Source organism: Podarcis raffonei, chromosome 5 (genome assembly GCF_027172205.1).
Source record: "Podarcis raffonei isolate rPodRaf1 chromosome 5, rPodRaf1.pri, whole genome shotgun sequence".
In the NCBI taxonomy this organism is placed as follows: Eukaryota; Metazoa; Chordata; class Lepidosauria; order Squamata; family Lacertidae; genus Podarcis; species Podarcis raffonei.
Genome location: NC_070606.1, coordinates 59,462,454 through 59,475,262, shown reverse-complemented (window position 1 = coordinate 59,475,262; position 12,809 = coordinate 59,462,454). Strand labels below are relative to the sequence as shown.

Genomic DNA, 12,809 nt, shown 5'->3' with positions numbered 1-12,809 from the left:
CAGAGTACAGTACAACATAGTTGAATGCCACCCTATGCTTATATTTGTGGAGTGCTGTTGGTTGTTCTTTAGTGCCAAGAGAAATTAATTGAGTACTGTATATAACAAGAGTTTTACTCAGAATAAAAGGTAAAGGTAAAGGGACCCCTGACCATTAGGTCCAGTCGGGACTGACTCTGGGGTTGCGGTGCTCATCTCGCTTTATTGGCCGAGAGAGCTGGCGTACAGCTTTGGGGTCATGACTAAGCTGCTTCTGTGAACCAGAGCAGCGCACGGGAACGCTGTCTACCTTCCCGCCGGAGCAGTACCTATTTATCTACTTGCACTTTGATGTGCTTTCAAACTGCTAGGTTGGCAGGAGCAGGGACCGAGCAACGGGAGCTCACCCCGTCGCAGGGATTTGAACCGCCGACCTTCTGATCAGCAAGTCCTAGGCTCTGTGGTTTAACCCATAGCGCCACCCGCGTCCCTTTTTACTCAGAATAGTTCCACTAAAATTCATGAACATGGCTAAGCTAGGTCCATTAATTGCTATTATTTATTTTTAACTTAATTGTCCCAAGACAGAGTCATTGCATTTAAAAAGACATTGGAGATCAAATTCTGCTCTCTCTTTTTTGTGGTCTGTTTCTCTTGATCCATTTAAGATGTGATAAGGGTACTCATATAAATTATGCAGAGGACCAAAAGTCGTAAGAGGTTGAGGCTGCAAATATAAGTCTAATTCTTCAAGTAACCAATATGAAAATCAAATTAATATGTATTAAAATAAATTAAAACTGAACTTATTATTTATAACTGAATGAGAGTCAGCGTAGTATAGTGGTCACTTTGATTAGAACTGGAGAGGCTCATGTTGAAATCTTCACTCAGCTGTGAAGCTCACTGAGAATACTGTACAGGGCTATTTCAGTCCGACCTACCTCCCAGGTTTGTTGTGAGATACAATGTATGCTGTTTTGTTGGTGAAGAAAAATGGGTTATAAATGAGGCAAATAATTTGAAGAACTGGAATATAAACTGCAGTAGGAAATTCAACAAGAATACAGTATAAATACAATATAGGAAAAGACTGGCTAGGCAATAGATAAAGCATACAGGCATTACAGTAGATCACAAACTACTGTACATTATAGGAGGCACTGTCATAAAAAGGCGAAAGCCATTTTGTGTTGCCTTAGTAGAAACACTATAGCCAAGACACAGTATTAGTCCTGCTCTGCTTAACACTGATTAGGTCTCAGCAGAGAGAAATATGTAAAAATTTGACTGCTTAATGCTGAATATGATGCAAAGGAAAAAATGGAAGATTCAGGAAAGAGCACCAGAAACATGATAGATATATAGGAATTTTGAAGGGGCATCTCATATTTATCTTGTACAGGGGAAAAATATATGGAGGTTTCAGACAATGAGTGCTACTCCTGAGCAATTGCCTCTGGAACAATTTTTTAATTTTAATTTTTCACAAAGATTGCTTTTAAAGTAGGAGGATGTGGTTTTTCTTTGATAATAAAGAACAAGATGCCATGCTTGTAACTTGTGGGAAGAACCATTTAGGTTGCATTTTCCATCCAGGAATAATTACTTTGGAATACAGGTAAAGGGAGGGGAGGGAATTTTGTGTTGCTTGGTTTGGTTTTTTGATGTGGCAGATCTAACCCAGGCTCAGCTCTGAAACGTATTTGCAACCACCAGGGCTTAGTGAGCCCTGGGAAATGTAAAATAACGATACAAGAAAAGTGTCGCCGCCGAGCATTGCAGAGTGCCTTTCCTTCTTCACCACTGAGTCATCGTGGCCGGTCCCCACACACCTCATTAGCAGGCCTTGCAGGGTAGGTGGCAGGCAGGCTTTGCAGCAAGCGAAACTACACAGGGCATCCAGGGCAGGGCAATGGAGACAAATGGTTTGAGAAATCGGGGAACGTGGGGAGGATCGGTGCAAGAGGCTGGGTCATCTGCAGCAGGGATTTGGTCGGGGAAGGAATCCTGCCTCGGTGCAAGGGGAGAGAGGGAATCGACGGCTCCCGAGGATCCTTCTGATTTTGGAACGATTCAGCCCCAGCCACAAGTTCGCGCCTAAGCAAGATGCACGCAACGCACGTGATCCCGTGCTTTTGCACCCCCGGCGCGCACACATGTATATGCACGCTTGCAAAACATGCCAGCACATGCCACCACACGAGAATACACAGAGAGAGGCAGAGAGAGGCGAGCGCGCAGACTAGTGCGCGCGCCTGCCTCGGCTCCCCTCCCCTCCCCGCGCGAGCCCGCCCAGGGTGGCTGCTGTGGCAGAGATTGGTGTGTTTTTCCCCATCTGCGTCACATGGCTGCCCCTCCCCCCCGCCCGCCTGCCCCTCCCCTCCCTGGCGCGGCTCGGCGCTCGGCTCAGGTCACTTTGACAAGCTCGCGCTCGCTCTCCTCCCTCTCCGCCGCGCAATTAGCATATTAATCAGCCCCCGGGATCGGGATTCGGAGCCGATCGGAGCGCCTCGTCTACGCGCACGGCGAGGCCGGAACGCAGCGTAGCCCAGCCCTGGACTCGCCGAGAGACGCGGGATCGGGCTGCTGCTGTTGCTGCTGCCGCCGCCGCCGCTCCGCTTGCTGCGGCTGCTGCGCTTCCCGGCGGGGAGGCCCCGCGATCAGGGGGCGGCCTTGCCCGAGGGCTCGGCCGGGGTCTCTCTCAGGGCGGCGGATGCCAGGGCCCCGCCGAGCGGGCACGTCGCACCTCCCCTGCGCCAGGCCGGGCATGTGAAGATGTCAGTGGGCTGTGCGTGCCCAGGTGAGTGCGAGCGCTCGGGGAAGCAGGGCGAGGGGAGAGAGGAGGGAGCGGTGGGGCGTACATCCTTCTCGAAGCCTGGGGGAAGCGCCTGCCTCCCTGCCCCTGCCCGGGCCCCTCTGCAACCAGACGGAAAACAACCCCGCAGAAACCTCCTCCTCCCTCCCCTCCCCTCCCAAGCAGGGGGAGCAGTTTTGGGGATGGCGGGGTTTCAGCCGAGCATGAGGTGGGGGAACCTGGCGTTGGCTCGGGATCTGTGCGCGCGCGCGCGTTTGCGGTAGGGCATTTTGCTTGCCACTAGTATAGCTGGTATCTGGCCAGAGAGTGGGGGGCGGGGGGGGGGGCTGGCGCGGTGTGCCCAGCGCTGAGGTGAATGCCTGTTGGAGTTGCTCCTGTGATGGGGGAGGGTCTCCGTTGCTGGGAGTGGGGCACTGTGCAGTTAAGAGGAATGCTGGGAATGGGGGGGGGTCGGGCTAGGATAGCTAGATCAACATTACAAAAATAGTTGTGGGAGGGACCTGTGCTCTGTGACAGCAGTGGCTGCGCGGGTACTGCTCTCCAGGGGTGTTCGGTTGTGGGGCGGAGGGTCGTCCTGTGGGGGTTGTATTCAGCAGTGGGGTGCCGATATCCTCAAGGGATGTCGCTTTGCAGCGCGCGAAGGTGTGCGCTTCTTCCGCCTCTACAGGGTTCTGTGCAAACGTCTCTTCCGTTTTTAGGATCACTAATTCCAGTAATTCATAGCCTGACAGTACTCAAGGATGTGGTTTATTGGGGTTCACTCCAGTCTGGTGAGGTTAAGCATTGCCTCCAGAGTTGACTTGTTCGGCCCAAGAAGGGGGATGAGGAAGTTGCTATTTTGGGGGGGGGGGAAGGACTGACTATTGCCCTGCAACTGCTCTTTTTGGAGAAACTGTTGAAACTACATGGTTGTTGGGTCTCTCCTCTTTGCTAAGTGCTTTTGAGTTGGAGCAGGGGAAGAGGAGAACTAGCTGGCTCATTAACATAGATTTTTATTTGTTTTAATTTTTGTATTATATTGCAAGTTGCTTTGAGTTTGCATTTCCTTTTAAAAAAAGATCAACCAACAAGTTTAATAAATAAATAAATTGATTTAGCTGGCAGGTGTTCAGCTCTGTGCCAACATGGGTCTTACTGTGCTATCAGAGTGAAAATTTCCTGATAAGCCTGGGAGTTGCTCCAGAACTAGAGAGTTTTGTAAATTCTGGGTGCTCCTCAATATAGTATTATGCCCCACAACCATTGCTCCAGAGCTTTTAAAACACTTGCACATAAGTTGCCATAGTTGTGAAATGTGAAGCCAAGCAGGGACCCATCCCATTAGTGTTTGGTAAAAGACAGGTGCCAGTCAGGAAGGCTAAGATCTGGGACTGGGTGTGTCTGATAACTGAGGAATGCATTAAGTATTCAAGACTGCTGCTAAGAGGGAGCTGATGGCCATCCTCCATAAAGCATCAAGGATGGGTACTGATTCTCTGCAGACTGTCTGTTCCATTATCAGAACTCTTTGTCTAATGTTATCTCTCTAAATGCCATGAGTGGTGGGGTGGGGTCAAACAGCTTCCCCAGTAGGTTTTCTTCAAAGATGTGTTTGACATGACCATGCTCAACTCCCTTTCCAGCCCCTTTCCTTTTGGAACAATTGTTGCCCGTGGCTCCTCTTCTGCTTCAGCAGCCTGTGACACAATCAAGCAGATTGTGTGGGCGTCACTGAAAAGTTAGGCTGCTTTCAGTAGGGAGCCTGCTGTGCTGCACCCACACAGCCCATGGTTTTTTGGGGAAAACCCTTCACAGCAGAGGCCTAATTTGCCAGAGAGGCTTCACTAATGACCTCCCGTAACTGACAAGGAAGTGGCTTGACTGCCTGAGAATTTATACCTCACTCTTAGAGGGGTGCTGCACCCCACACTGAGGTAATGCTAGTGGCCAGGTAATGTCCAACTGCTCCATCTCCCAGTAACACACCAGCCTGACCCAGATTTCCTGAGTGTGGGTCAATTTCCTCCAGTGGGCATGGGCCATTAGTGTATATCTCCCAGCACACAGGAGCCTCCGCCTAATCTGACATTGGATCCCTGAGACCCTAACCTCTCAGATTCCCTTATTACCCCCTACCTGTTGTCTGCTTGAATCTACTTCCCTGGCTTGCAGCAATCTCTGTTTCTAAACAACCCCCCTTCCCTTCCACTTCCCTTCCCCCACAACCTCCTCCTCCTCCATCTCCCGCTGGAAGCTGCCAGAGCAGCGGCTGCTTCCTCAAGCAGAAAGTCACGTGTTCTCCCTCCAAAGCCAGGCCAAACATTTAAAGCACCAGGCACAGCGTGGGTTTCTTCTCCCTCTCCTCCCTCCAGGCATTCCTCCTTATCTAGCCCTGCATTGGCCCTTCCCGTCTGCTGGCCAATACAAGTGGGGTGGGGTGGGGGGCAGCCAGGGTACTCCATGTCCCAAGGAGCCTGCAATCTGCCTATAAAAAAACAGGTCTGCTGCTGCTGCATAATGCCTGGCTTTTCATAGAGGATCTTGCATTAAGCGAGATGAAGATTGATCCTCTCTGCATCCTTAGCTACATGGCACTCCTGTTTTCTTTCACATTCAAGGTTGGACCTGTGCGTACCAAGGGGCTTGTTAAAATCCCAGCTCCCCAAGGTGTGCACAAGACAACAAATGCTGTGTTGTAGCCATGTCTTGTCCCAGGTGTTTATAGATAGCATCTTACAAATGGCCTGGGGTTCAGAAGGCCCCGTAGGAGAACCAGGTCCCCCTGCTAGAATGGGCGCTGGCTATTTCCAATGGCTGCAGAGGGGAGGTAAGCACCCACGGTTTGTGCCTCCGTGCATGTGCATCTTTTTTCATGCTGCAACTGTAGTTTTCCCCATGATTTTGCTCCTAGGAGCCCATAACAGACTGTTTATCGGAATATAGAACAAACAAGCTCTGGTTCTGGCCTCCTGCCAGCTAGAAACATTTAATGAGCCTCTCGTGTGGCTGCTCTTATGGAGGGGGGGCTGCATTAACTTGGAGGAGTTTCCAGCTGTGGGTATATTTGCCTTTAAAGGGGAATCCATGGCATTTGTAAGTTACAACAAAAGGGTTGCCTCTATAGGGCATTTCTCCATGTGGTGTAGCTCTGTATTCCTTCCATTTTCTCTAGGACAGAAAGCAAGACTAGTGCCTCACACGCATCCTGTAGACCAGAGGGAAATATCTGATTCCAGTGTGCTTACTGAGTCTCTTGCCTTGCACCAATCCTTCCATGCCTTTCTCCAAATTCCTTCAATTTCCCAGAAGCAGACATTCTTCTTGTTTTTTTTTTTAAAAAGTGGGGGGTGGCTATAAAATGCGTGATGCAGGAGAGCCAAAGCAGGGGTGTGTGTGTGTGTGTGTGTGTAATGATGGTGTTGGTGCTGGGTGTGATGTCTCACTGCCACAGCTGGGCCTGCAGGGTTGTGTTACGCAGTGCGTTGTGTACCATATGTTGACTTCCATTATGAAAATTCTTGTGCGATCAGGACACCGCAGTAGTTTGTGCAAATAAATGTGCTTGTGTATATGTTATAAAGCTGTTTCCTATGAAGCTGCAATTGTTCAGATAAACAACTCTGCTTCAGAAAAGACTGGAAATGTTTAGTGTTGTGGTTTTGCAGCTGAAGATTGGCTGATAAACCTGAGTCCCTGGCTTCTCTGTTGGTATATGGCATGGTTCACTTGCCAACACCATTTTGACCCCACCCCCTCAAGGAGTACTTTAGGGCATCCACAAAAATAATATATTGGCTTTTCTCAGTGTAGTAGTGCTGGACATAGTGATACAGGGCCTTGCAGAAGCCCATTTGGCTTTCTTGAAGAGATTTCAGTCTTTTTCTTTGTTATAGACAACAGTCACTCATTGGGTTAATGAGGAGAACCTAGAAGATGTTCCTCCCATACAATTCCTTCCCATGTTTTCTCTGCTGCTTGCTTTTTCCTTTCTTCATAAAGGCATTTATACCCCACCCTTTAGCAAAAAAAGGCCCTTGAAGCGTCTTACAAAAATCAGTACCAAGTTCTTTCTCGTTGTGGTTTTTAAAAACTGGCATATGAAAATGTTCTTTTGTTTTTTTTCTTTGACTTCCAGTGCAGTTGCAACACAAACATTTCAGCGGTTGCTATTGTCTCACCTGGTGCAGAAAAGTGGTCTAGAACATAGCTGGGGATAGTATGAAGTCCTGCCTTTCTGCATTGCTTGCCTTGCAGCTACCTGTTTACACTTCTTCCATTACCTGTAACACAATCCCTAATGTTATTATTTGTCCAACAGTTGGCATTAGCCTTTTTTTTTTGTTTCACTCATTAAATTTTAATTTCATTTTATTTATGGCACTTCTCAGATTTTCCAAATTTGTAAAGCGGATTGTGGGGGGTAGGATACCTGACACTGCTCACTAGTTCTGTGCCAGGGACTGGGCAGCTCTAATGTGCCACCCACTTCCACCTTTGCTCTCGCATTCCAGGACGATAACAGTTTGGAACTACAGTGATAATCTCACTCTTAGCTGATTGCAGAAGAGCAGCGTCTCAATAGCACTAAAGAGCCATAATGAAGAAGCACCTTGGGTCATTGCAATGCTCTATTTGCATTTTCCCACACCTGCAAAGAATAATTTTATAAGTGGTTTTTCCGGAGATAGGAATGCAGGACATGGAACATAGGAAGCTGTTGTATATACTGAGTCAGACCATTGGTCCATCTAGCTCAGAGGTTGCACTGACTGACAATGGCTTCCTAGAATTTCAGGCAGGGAATCTTTCCCATCTCTACCTGGAGATGCCAGGGATTGAACCTGGGACCTTCTGCATCCAAAGCAGATTCTCTGCCACTGAGCTATGGTCCTTCCCTTTTAAGGCAGAGGTGGAATCCTTCCCTTCCCATTACTTTCACAAGTCAATGCTACAGCTGATGGAGACTCTATTACTGATTTCTGAAGGTGACTTTGCACAAGAAAATGGGAACCAGGTGGCCAAAGACACTTGGTTAAGTGGGTTTGTTCTGCAAAGGAGATGCTACTTATATACAGTCGTACCTTGGATCTCGAACGCCTTGCGACTCAAACCTTTTGGCTCCCAAAAGCTGCAAACCTGGAAGTGAGTGTTCTGGTTTGTGAACGTTCTTTGGAACCCGAGTATCTGACGTGGCTTCCATGGCTTCTGATTGGCTGCAGGAGCTTCCTGCAGCCAATCGGAATCCGCGCCTTGGTTTCCAAACATTTTGTAAGTCAAACAGATTTCCGGAACAGATTTCCGTTCGACTTCCGAGGTACAACTGTATAATGGCTCATATTGCCTCAGAATTATTCTCTGTTCTGAGCCCTTCAGATGGGACAGATATACATCCATCAAATGTAAGTAAATACAAATAGGTTATGATTGCTTTGTTTCCCTTCTCCTACAGAATTTAGAACAGGGGTCAGCAAACTTTTTCAGCACGGGGCTGGTCCACTGTCCCTCAGACCTTGTGGGGGGGCCGGACTATATTTTGAAAAAATAAATAAATGAACGAATTCCTGTGCCCCACAAATAACCCAGAGATGCATTTTAAATAAAAGCACATATTCTACTCATGTAAAAACACCAGACAGGCCCCACAAATAGCCCAGAGTTGCATTTAAAATAAAAGGACACATTCTACTCATGTAAAAACACGCTTATTCCCAGGCCATCTGCGAGCCTGATTTAGAAGGCGATTGGGCCGGATCTGGCCCCCGGGCCTTAGTTTGCCCACCCATGATTTAGAATATGCTTGAGCAAGGAAAAGGGAGAGAAGCACTCTGTTGTGGGAGCACTATAGTGGCAGAGTGATTGAAGCTGGGGGCCAAATAAGCAACTTGGGTAGAGCTCAAAAGTTCTCCCATTATCCCTGGAAGCTCTAACCAAAAACCTCTTTGGTTTCTGAATTTTCAGCAGTCTTTCTCTGCAGTTGTGAGGACCAGAAACTTGATTTAAAAAAACAAAAAGAACTTTATGAAAGCTGAGATGCCCAGTCCAGATACCAAGCAATATTGATAGCACTAGTGTATTTGTCCTGTCAGAGCAGTTTTTCCTTAGGCATTGAACACTTCTGCCTTCACTCAAAGGGGAAGTACTGCCTAATGAAATTATGAAGTGCAATAGAGTAGTTCCTGGTTCTTCTCCATTTGAATCATCACTGAATAGTCAGGCTATTTATTAGGCTACCTAGGATGTAAAGTGCTCCAGATATCCAAATGGCCTCAGAGCACATGCACAGACCCTGATTCCATGACTGCTGGCTGACTGGAGATTGTCACAAACCATGTGGCCAGTGTTAGAAACGGGGATAGAAATGGCTCCTGGGACCTGGGTTGTGGGCGCCTAAACAGAATATCTAGTGTGGCCATTTGGTGGTGGCGAAGTCGGCAACGCTTTTTATTTATTATTTTGATAAGCATGAACTAATATGCAATTCACATAAGTGACATATTGTTAATATAATATTTTTAACAGAAATTGTTAATACATGTTTAATTTCGTGTTTACAATAAAAATATTGGTACTATACTTCAGTTTTCAATACACTACTCTTTATTACTAAACTCCTTGACATATTGTCTAATCCTAAACCTTAACGTATACTTTGAGCCTTCAAAGCACATGCAAATGGAGAATCTTTAGATGCAAAATGCACCTGGTGCCCTGCTAATTTCAAACCCTGCATGTAGCCAGGAATGGCTTCTGTTGGGTTTGTGTGTGTGAAAAAGAGGGGTGGCGGAGGCTGTTCAATAGATATTTGAAATTCCTCCTTTCTTATGAGGTTATTCAGTACTGTGAATACTTCCCACAAATATCTGTTGCTGCTAAAGAGTCTGGGAATTTGCTTCATGCTAACTTTCTGCCCCTCTAATCCAGGGTCCACAGCTAACAATCCCAAAGACCCCATATTTCCTTTAGGCTACTGTCAGATGCCTTCCATGAAGATCAAGGTGCTACTAAGTATAAACAATAGGCAGATGTTGCCTCTGACTCCCAAGGGATTATTGCTGAAGGACATTCTCTTGTGCAATTCGCCACAATATTTAGAATTGGAAAGTCTTCTCTTAACCCTTTGGAGTAACTGGTCAGGGATGCTTGCATGGCAAATGGAGAAGTTTGTCGTGAGTAGAAGAAACAGGGCAGGTACCACATGGTGGCTTCAAGGACATTAAGTATAAGATGGAAGAGGCATCAGTGGTGCTCCTTACTGGAGCGAAATACACTGCTGGCCAGAATGAGAGTATTTTAGTAGCATTATAGCAGCAGGAAATTGGTTCCTTTTAGTAGACACTTGTAGAAAGACTAATCTTGCTTGTGCCAAGAAAGAGGTGGCAATGGACATTCCCAGTGGGGAGAGGAAACCACTGCAGTAGCAACTTTGTAGTCACAACCTGGAATTTAATGTACAGTAGATAGAAACACAGTTGTGTGCTGATTACATGGAGATAAGGCCAGAATACAGGTACATTCTCTCTGTCTCTGTCTGTCTGTCTGTCTCTCTCACAGAGTCTTTCTCTTTCCCAAGCTTTTGAGCAGCTCTTGATCTCTGCATACACTTGAAAACTCCATCCTTTGCAAAGAGAAAGACATGTTTCACTCGGGTAGCCTTCCTATGCCAATCTCTAATATGGAAAATGTGGGTCTAGCCAAACAAATAATCAAAAATATTCATGGGATCTGTTAGGTCCAGATGGGTCTGTGATTGTCCATCTGCTCCAAGAGACCTAGTCAACAGAGGAAGCCACTTTACACTGAAGCAGACCACTGGTTCATCTACCTCAGCATTGCCTACCCTGATTGGTAGCTGTCCTCCTGGGTTGCAGACAGGGGGCATTCCTAACCATTCACAGAGATGCCTGGGACCTTTTGCATGCTCTATTATGAACCATGGTCCTTCCCTCGACATGACTAGGGCTGTATGATTAATTCTGTTGTAGAGTAACCAGGAACTGGAAAATTCTACATAATTCATGGATGTGAAAGAACCTAGGAGATCCATGAAGCAGATCCTGTGGAAATTGTGGAGCCTCCAAACAGGATGCCAGATGTGACTTCATGAAGCTGGAAACAGAATACTGAACTAGACTTAAGCTAATGATGCTACTGCAGTTCCAGTTTGTCTCAGCAGTGGATGCTGGAAAGAGATGACAGGATGCAGAGGGAACTTTCTTATTGTCCAAGCTAGGAAGGGGCGGAAGATGCTGGTAGGGATTGTTTTCAGATGAAGATAGGAGGTTCTAGGCAGGGCTGTTGCTGCACCTGGATGTAATAAGGGTTGGCAGTGAGAAGCAGTGGTGAGAGATTGCTTGATGGAGCCCATGGGTGCTGAGTGGGGGCAGGAGCAGCGGATGCCTGGTGGGGGGCGAGTGAGCTGCTGTGTCATACTGGGCCATGATTGGTGCTTTCCCTGTGTGCACTCAGAACTGAAGCCAGAGTTAATTGGGAGCTGTCACATGCTGGGTGCATGTGAGCCCTTGCCAGCCACGCTGCGGCATCTAGCTCTGCTCTGCCGCTCGGCTGCCCAGGGAATTCACCAGCCAACCAGCTCTGAGACAAACACAAAGAAACCTCCGTGCTGCCAGCCTGGGGGCACACACTGCGCAGCCTGGGCATGCACCAGCCTTGGGAATAGGGAGGGGGTAGGCAGGGCCTTGGAGGGAGAACTGCAGGGGGCAGGATATGCTTCCTACTGGGGCAGGCTGGGGCTGGAGTGAAATTGGAATTCCCCTCCACCACCCGGCCAGCCCTCCTGCCGTCATTCAGACATTGCTTTCAGCAGGAAGAGTCTGCTGCGTCTAAACTCACTCGCAGCTCCCTTCACAATCAAGCCATCTGCCCTGCATGTTTTGAGAGAGGAACTTTCCTAATGCATGCGCTCTTCCTCCACAGTCTGTAAGATGGAGCTCTTTTCTTGCAATAGCTGGGGAAGAATTACATGTCATGCACAACTGCACATAACAAAACACTATTAGGGTAAAGTAGTTTCAGGAGGGAGGCTGGTTCCAGAGAAGAGGCAGGGAGGCACGAGGAGGAAGTGGGTGCTTAACCCTTCTCCCGGCTGTCATTTTTCTGTTGCAGCTTCTGCCCGCCCCCACCCCCAGCCACTATTCCTATGGGCTTCCAGACACATGTTTGCAAGGGTGATCTTGCTTTTGGACCAATGTGGGGCAGCAGCAGGTCAGGGTAGTTGCATTAGGAAAGTGTCAGGAGGGGGAAGTGCTAAAGACACCCCACCACCCCAGTGCTGCAGTTTGCCTGCCCACCCCTGGAGGTGCTTTGCTCATGAAGTTTTGTTATGTGTTTTTTTGGTGGGAGGGCAACGTGTATCTCCACCCTTGCAGATGATGTTGGTAAGTTTTGCCATGCAGCCCCAACATACATATTGGAAAGGAATGGAATAGAACACAGCTCTAGGGGTGCTCCTATGCAGAGATTAGGGCAAGGGGCTTTGTGAGTCCTATACACGATTGCATGTGGAGGGAGACTCTGCATTAGAGGTAATAAGCAAGTTGGAAGACCTGTGTGAGGAAAAATCTGCACGTATCTTCTGCCAAGATGTGGAAGCAGCATCCTCCAACCCAAATAAGCAGGTTGCAGTTACTTGAGGTTAATTTAGCAAGCCCAGTCAGGAGGGCCCCCCAAAGATACCCCCGCTGCTGAAGAGCAGCTTCCGTGGAATATGAAAGGATGCATTAGGCACTCAGCTGCAGGTGAGGCGCTGTCTGCAAACGGATGCTGAAGATACACGAGGCTATGCAGGGCGTAATGGAATAATAGCAGGTGGTGGTTTAGACCGGCTGATGGGATGACAAGCCACACCCCTAGATCATGTCCCACATAAGGCACCTGAAGGAATAACATCTTTTTTTGAGCCAAGCCTTTTCTCTTCCTCCTCACCTGGATTTTCCTGGCAAGTTTCTCCCCCTCTCCACACCTTGTGCTTTGCCTAGGACGGTGCACCCCGCCCATCCCCATGGTGCCTGGGCAC

General features: G+C 47.9%; 1 protein-coding gene across 2 annotated transcripts in view; it reads left to right on the top strand.

The window, feature by feature from the left end:
- The first annotated feature begins 2,374 nt into the window (after positions 1 to 2,374).
- Positions 2,375 to 12,809, top strand: part of LDB1 (LIM domain binding 1) — a 62,988-nt gene continuing 52,553 nt past the window's right edge. For both annotated transcript variants that reach the window (XM_053389461.1, XM_053389460.1), the window contains exon 1: positions 2,375 to 2,782. In XM_053389461.1, the coding sequence (XP_053245436.1) occupies positions 2,758 to 2,782 (25 nt within the window). In that variant the 5' untranslated portion in view covers positions 2,375 to 2,757. The remainder of the gene's footprint in view (positions 2,783 to 12,809) is intronic.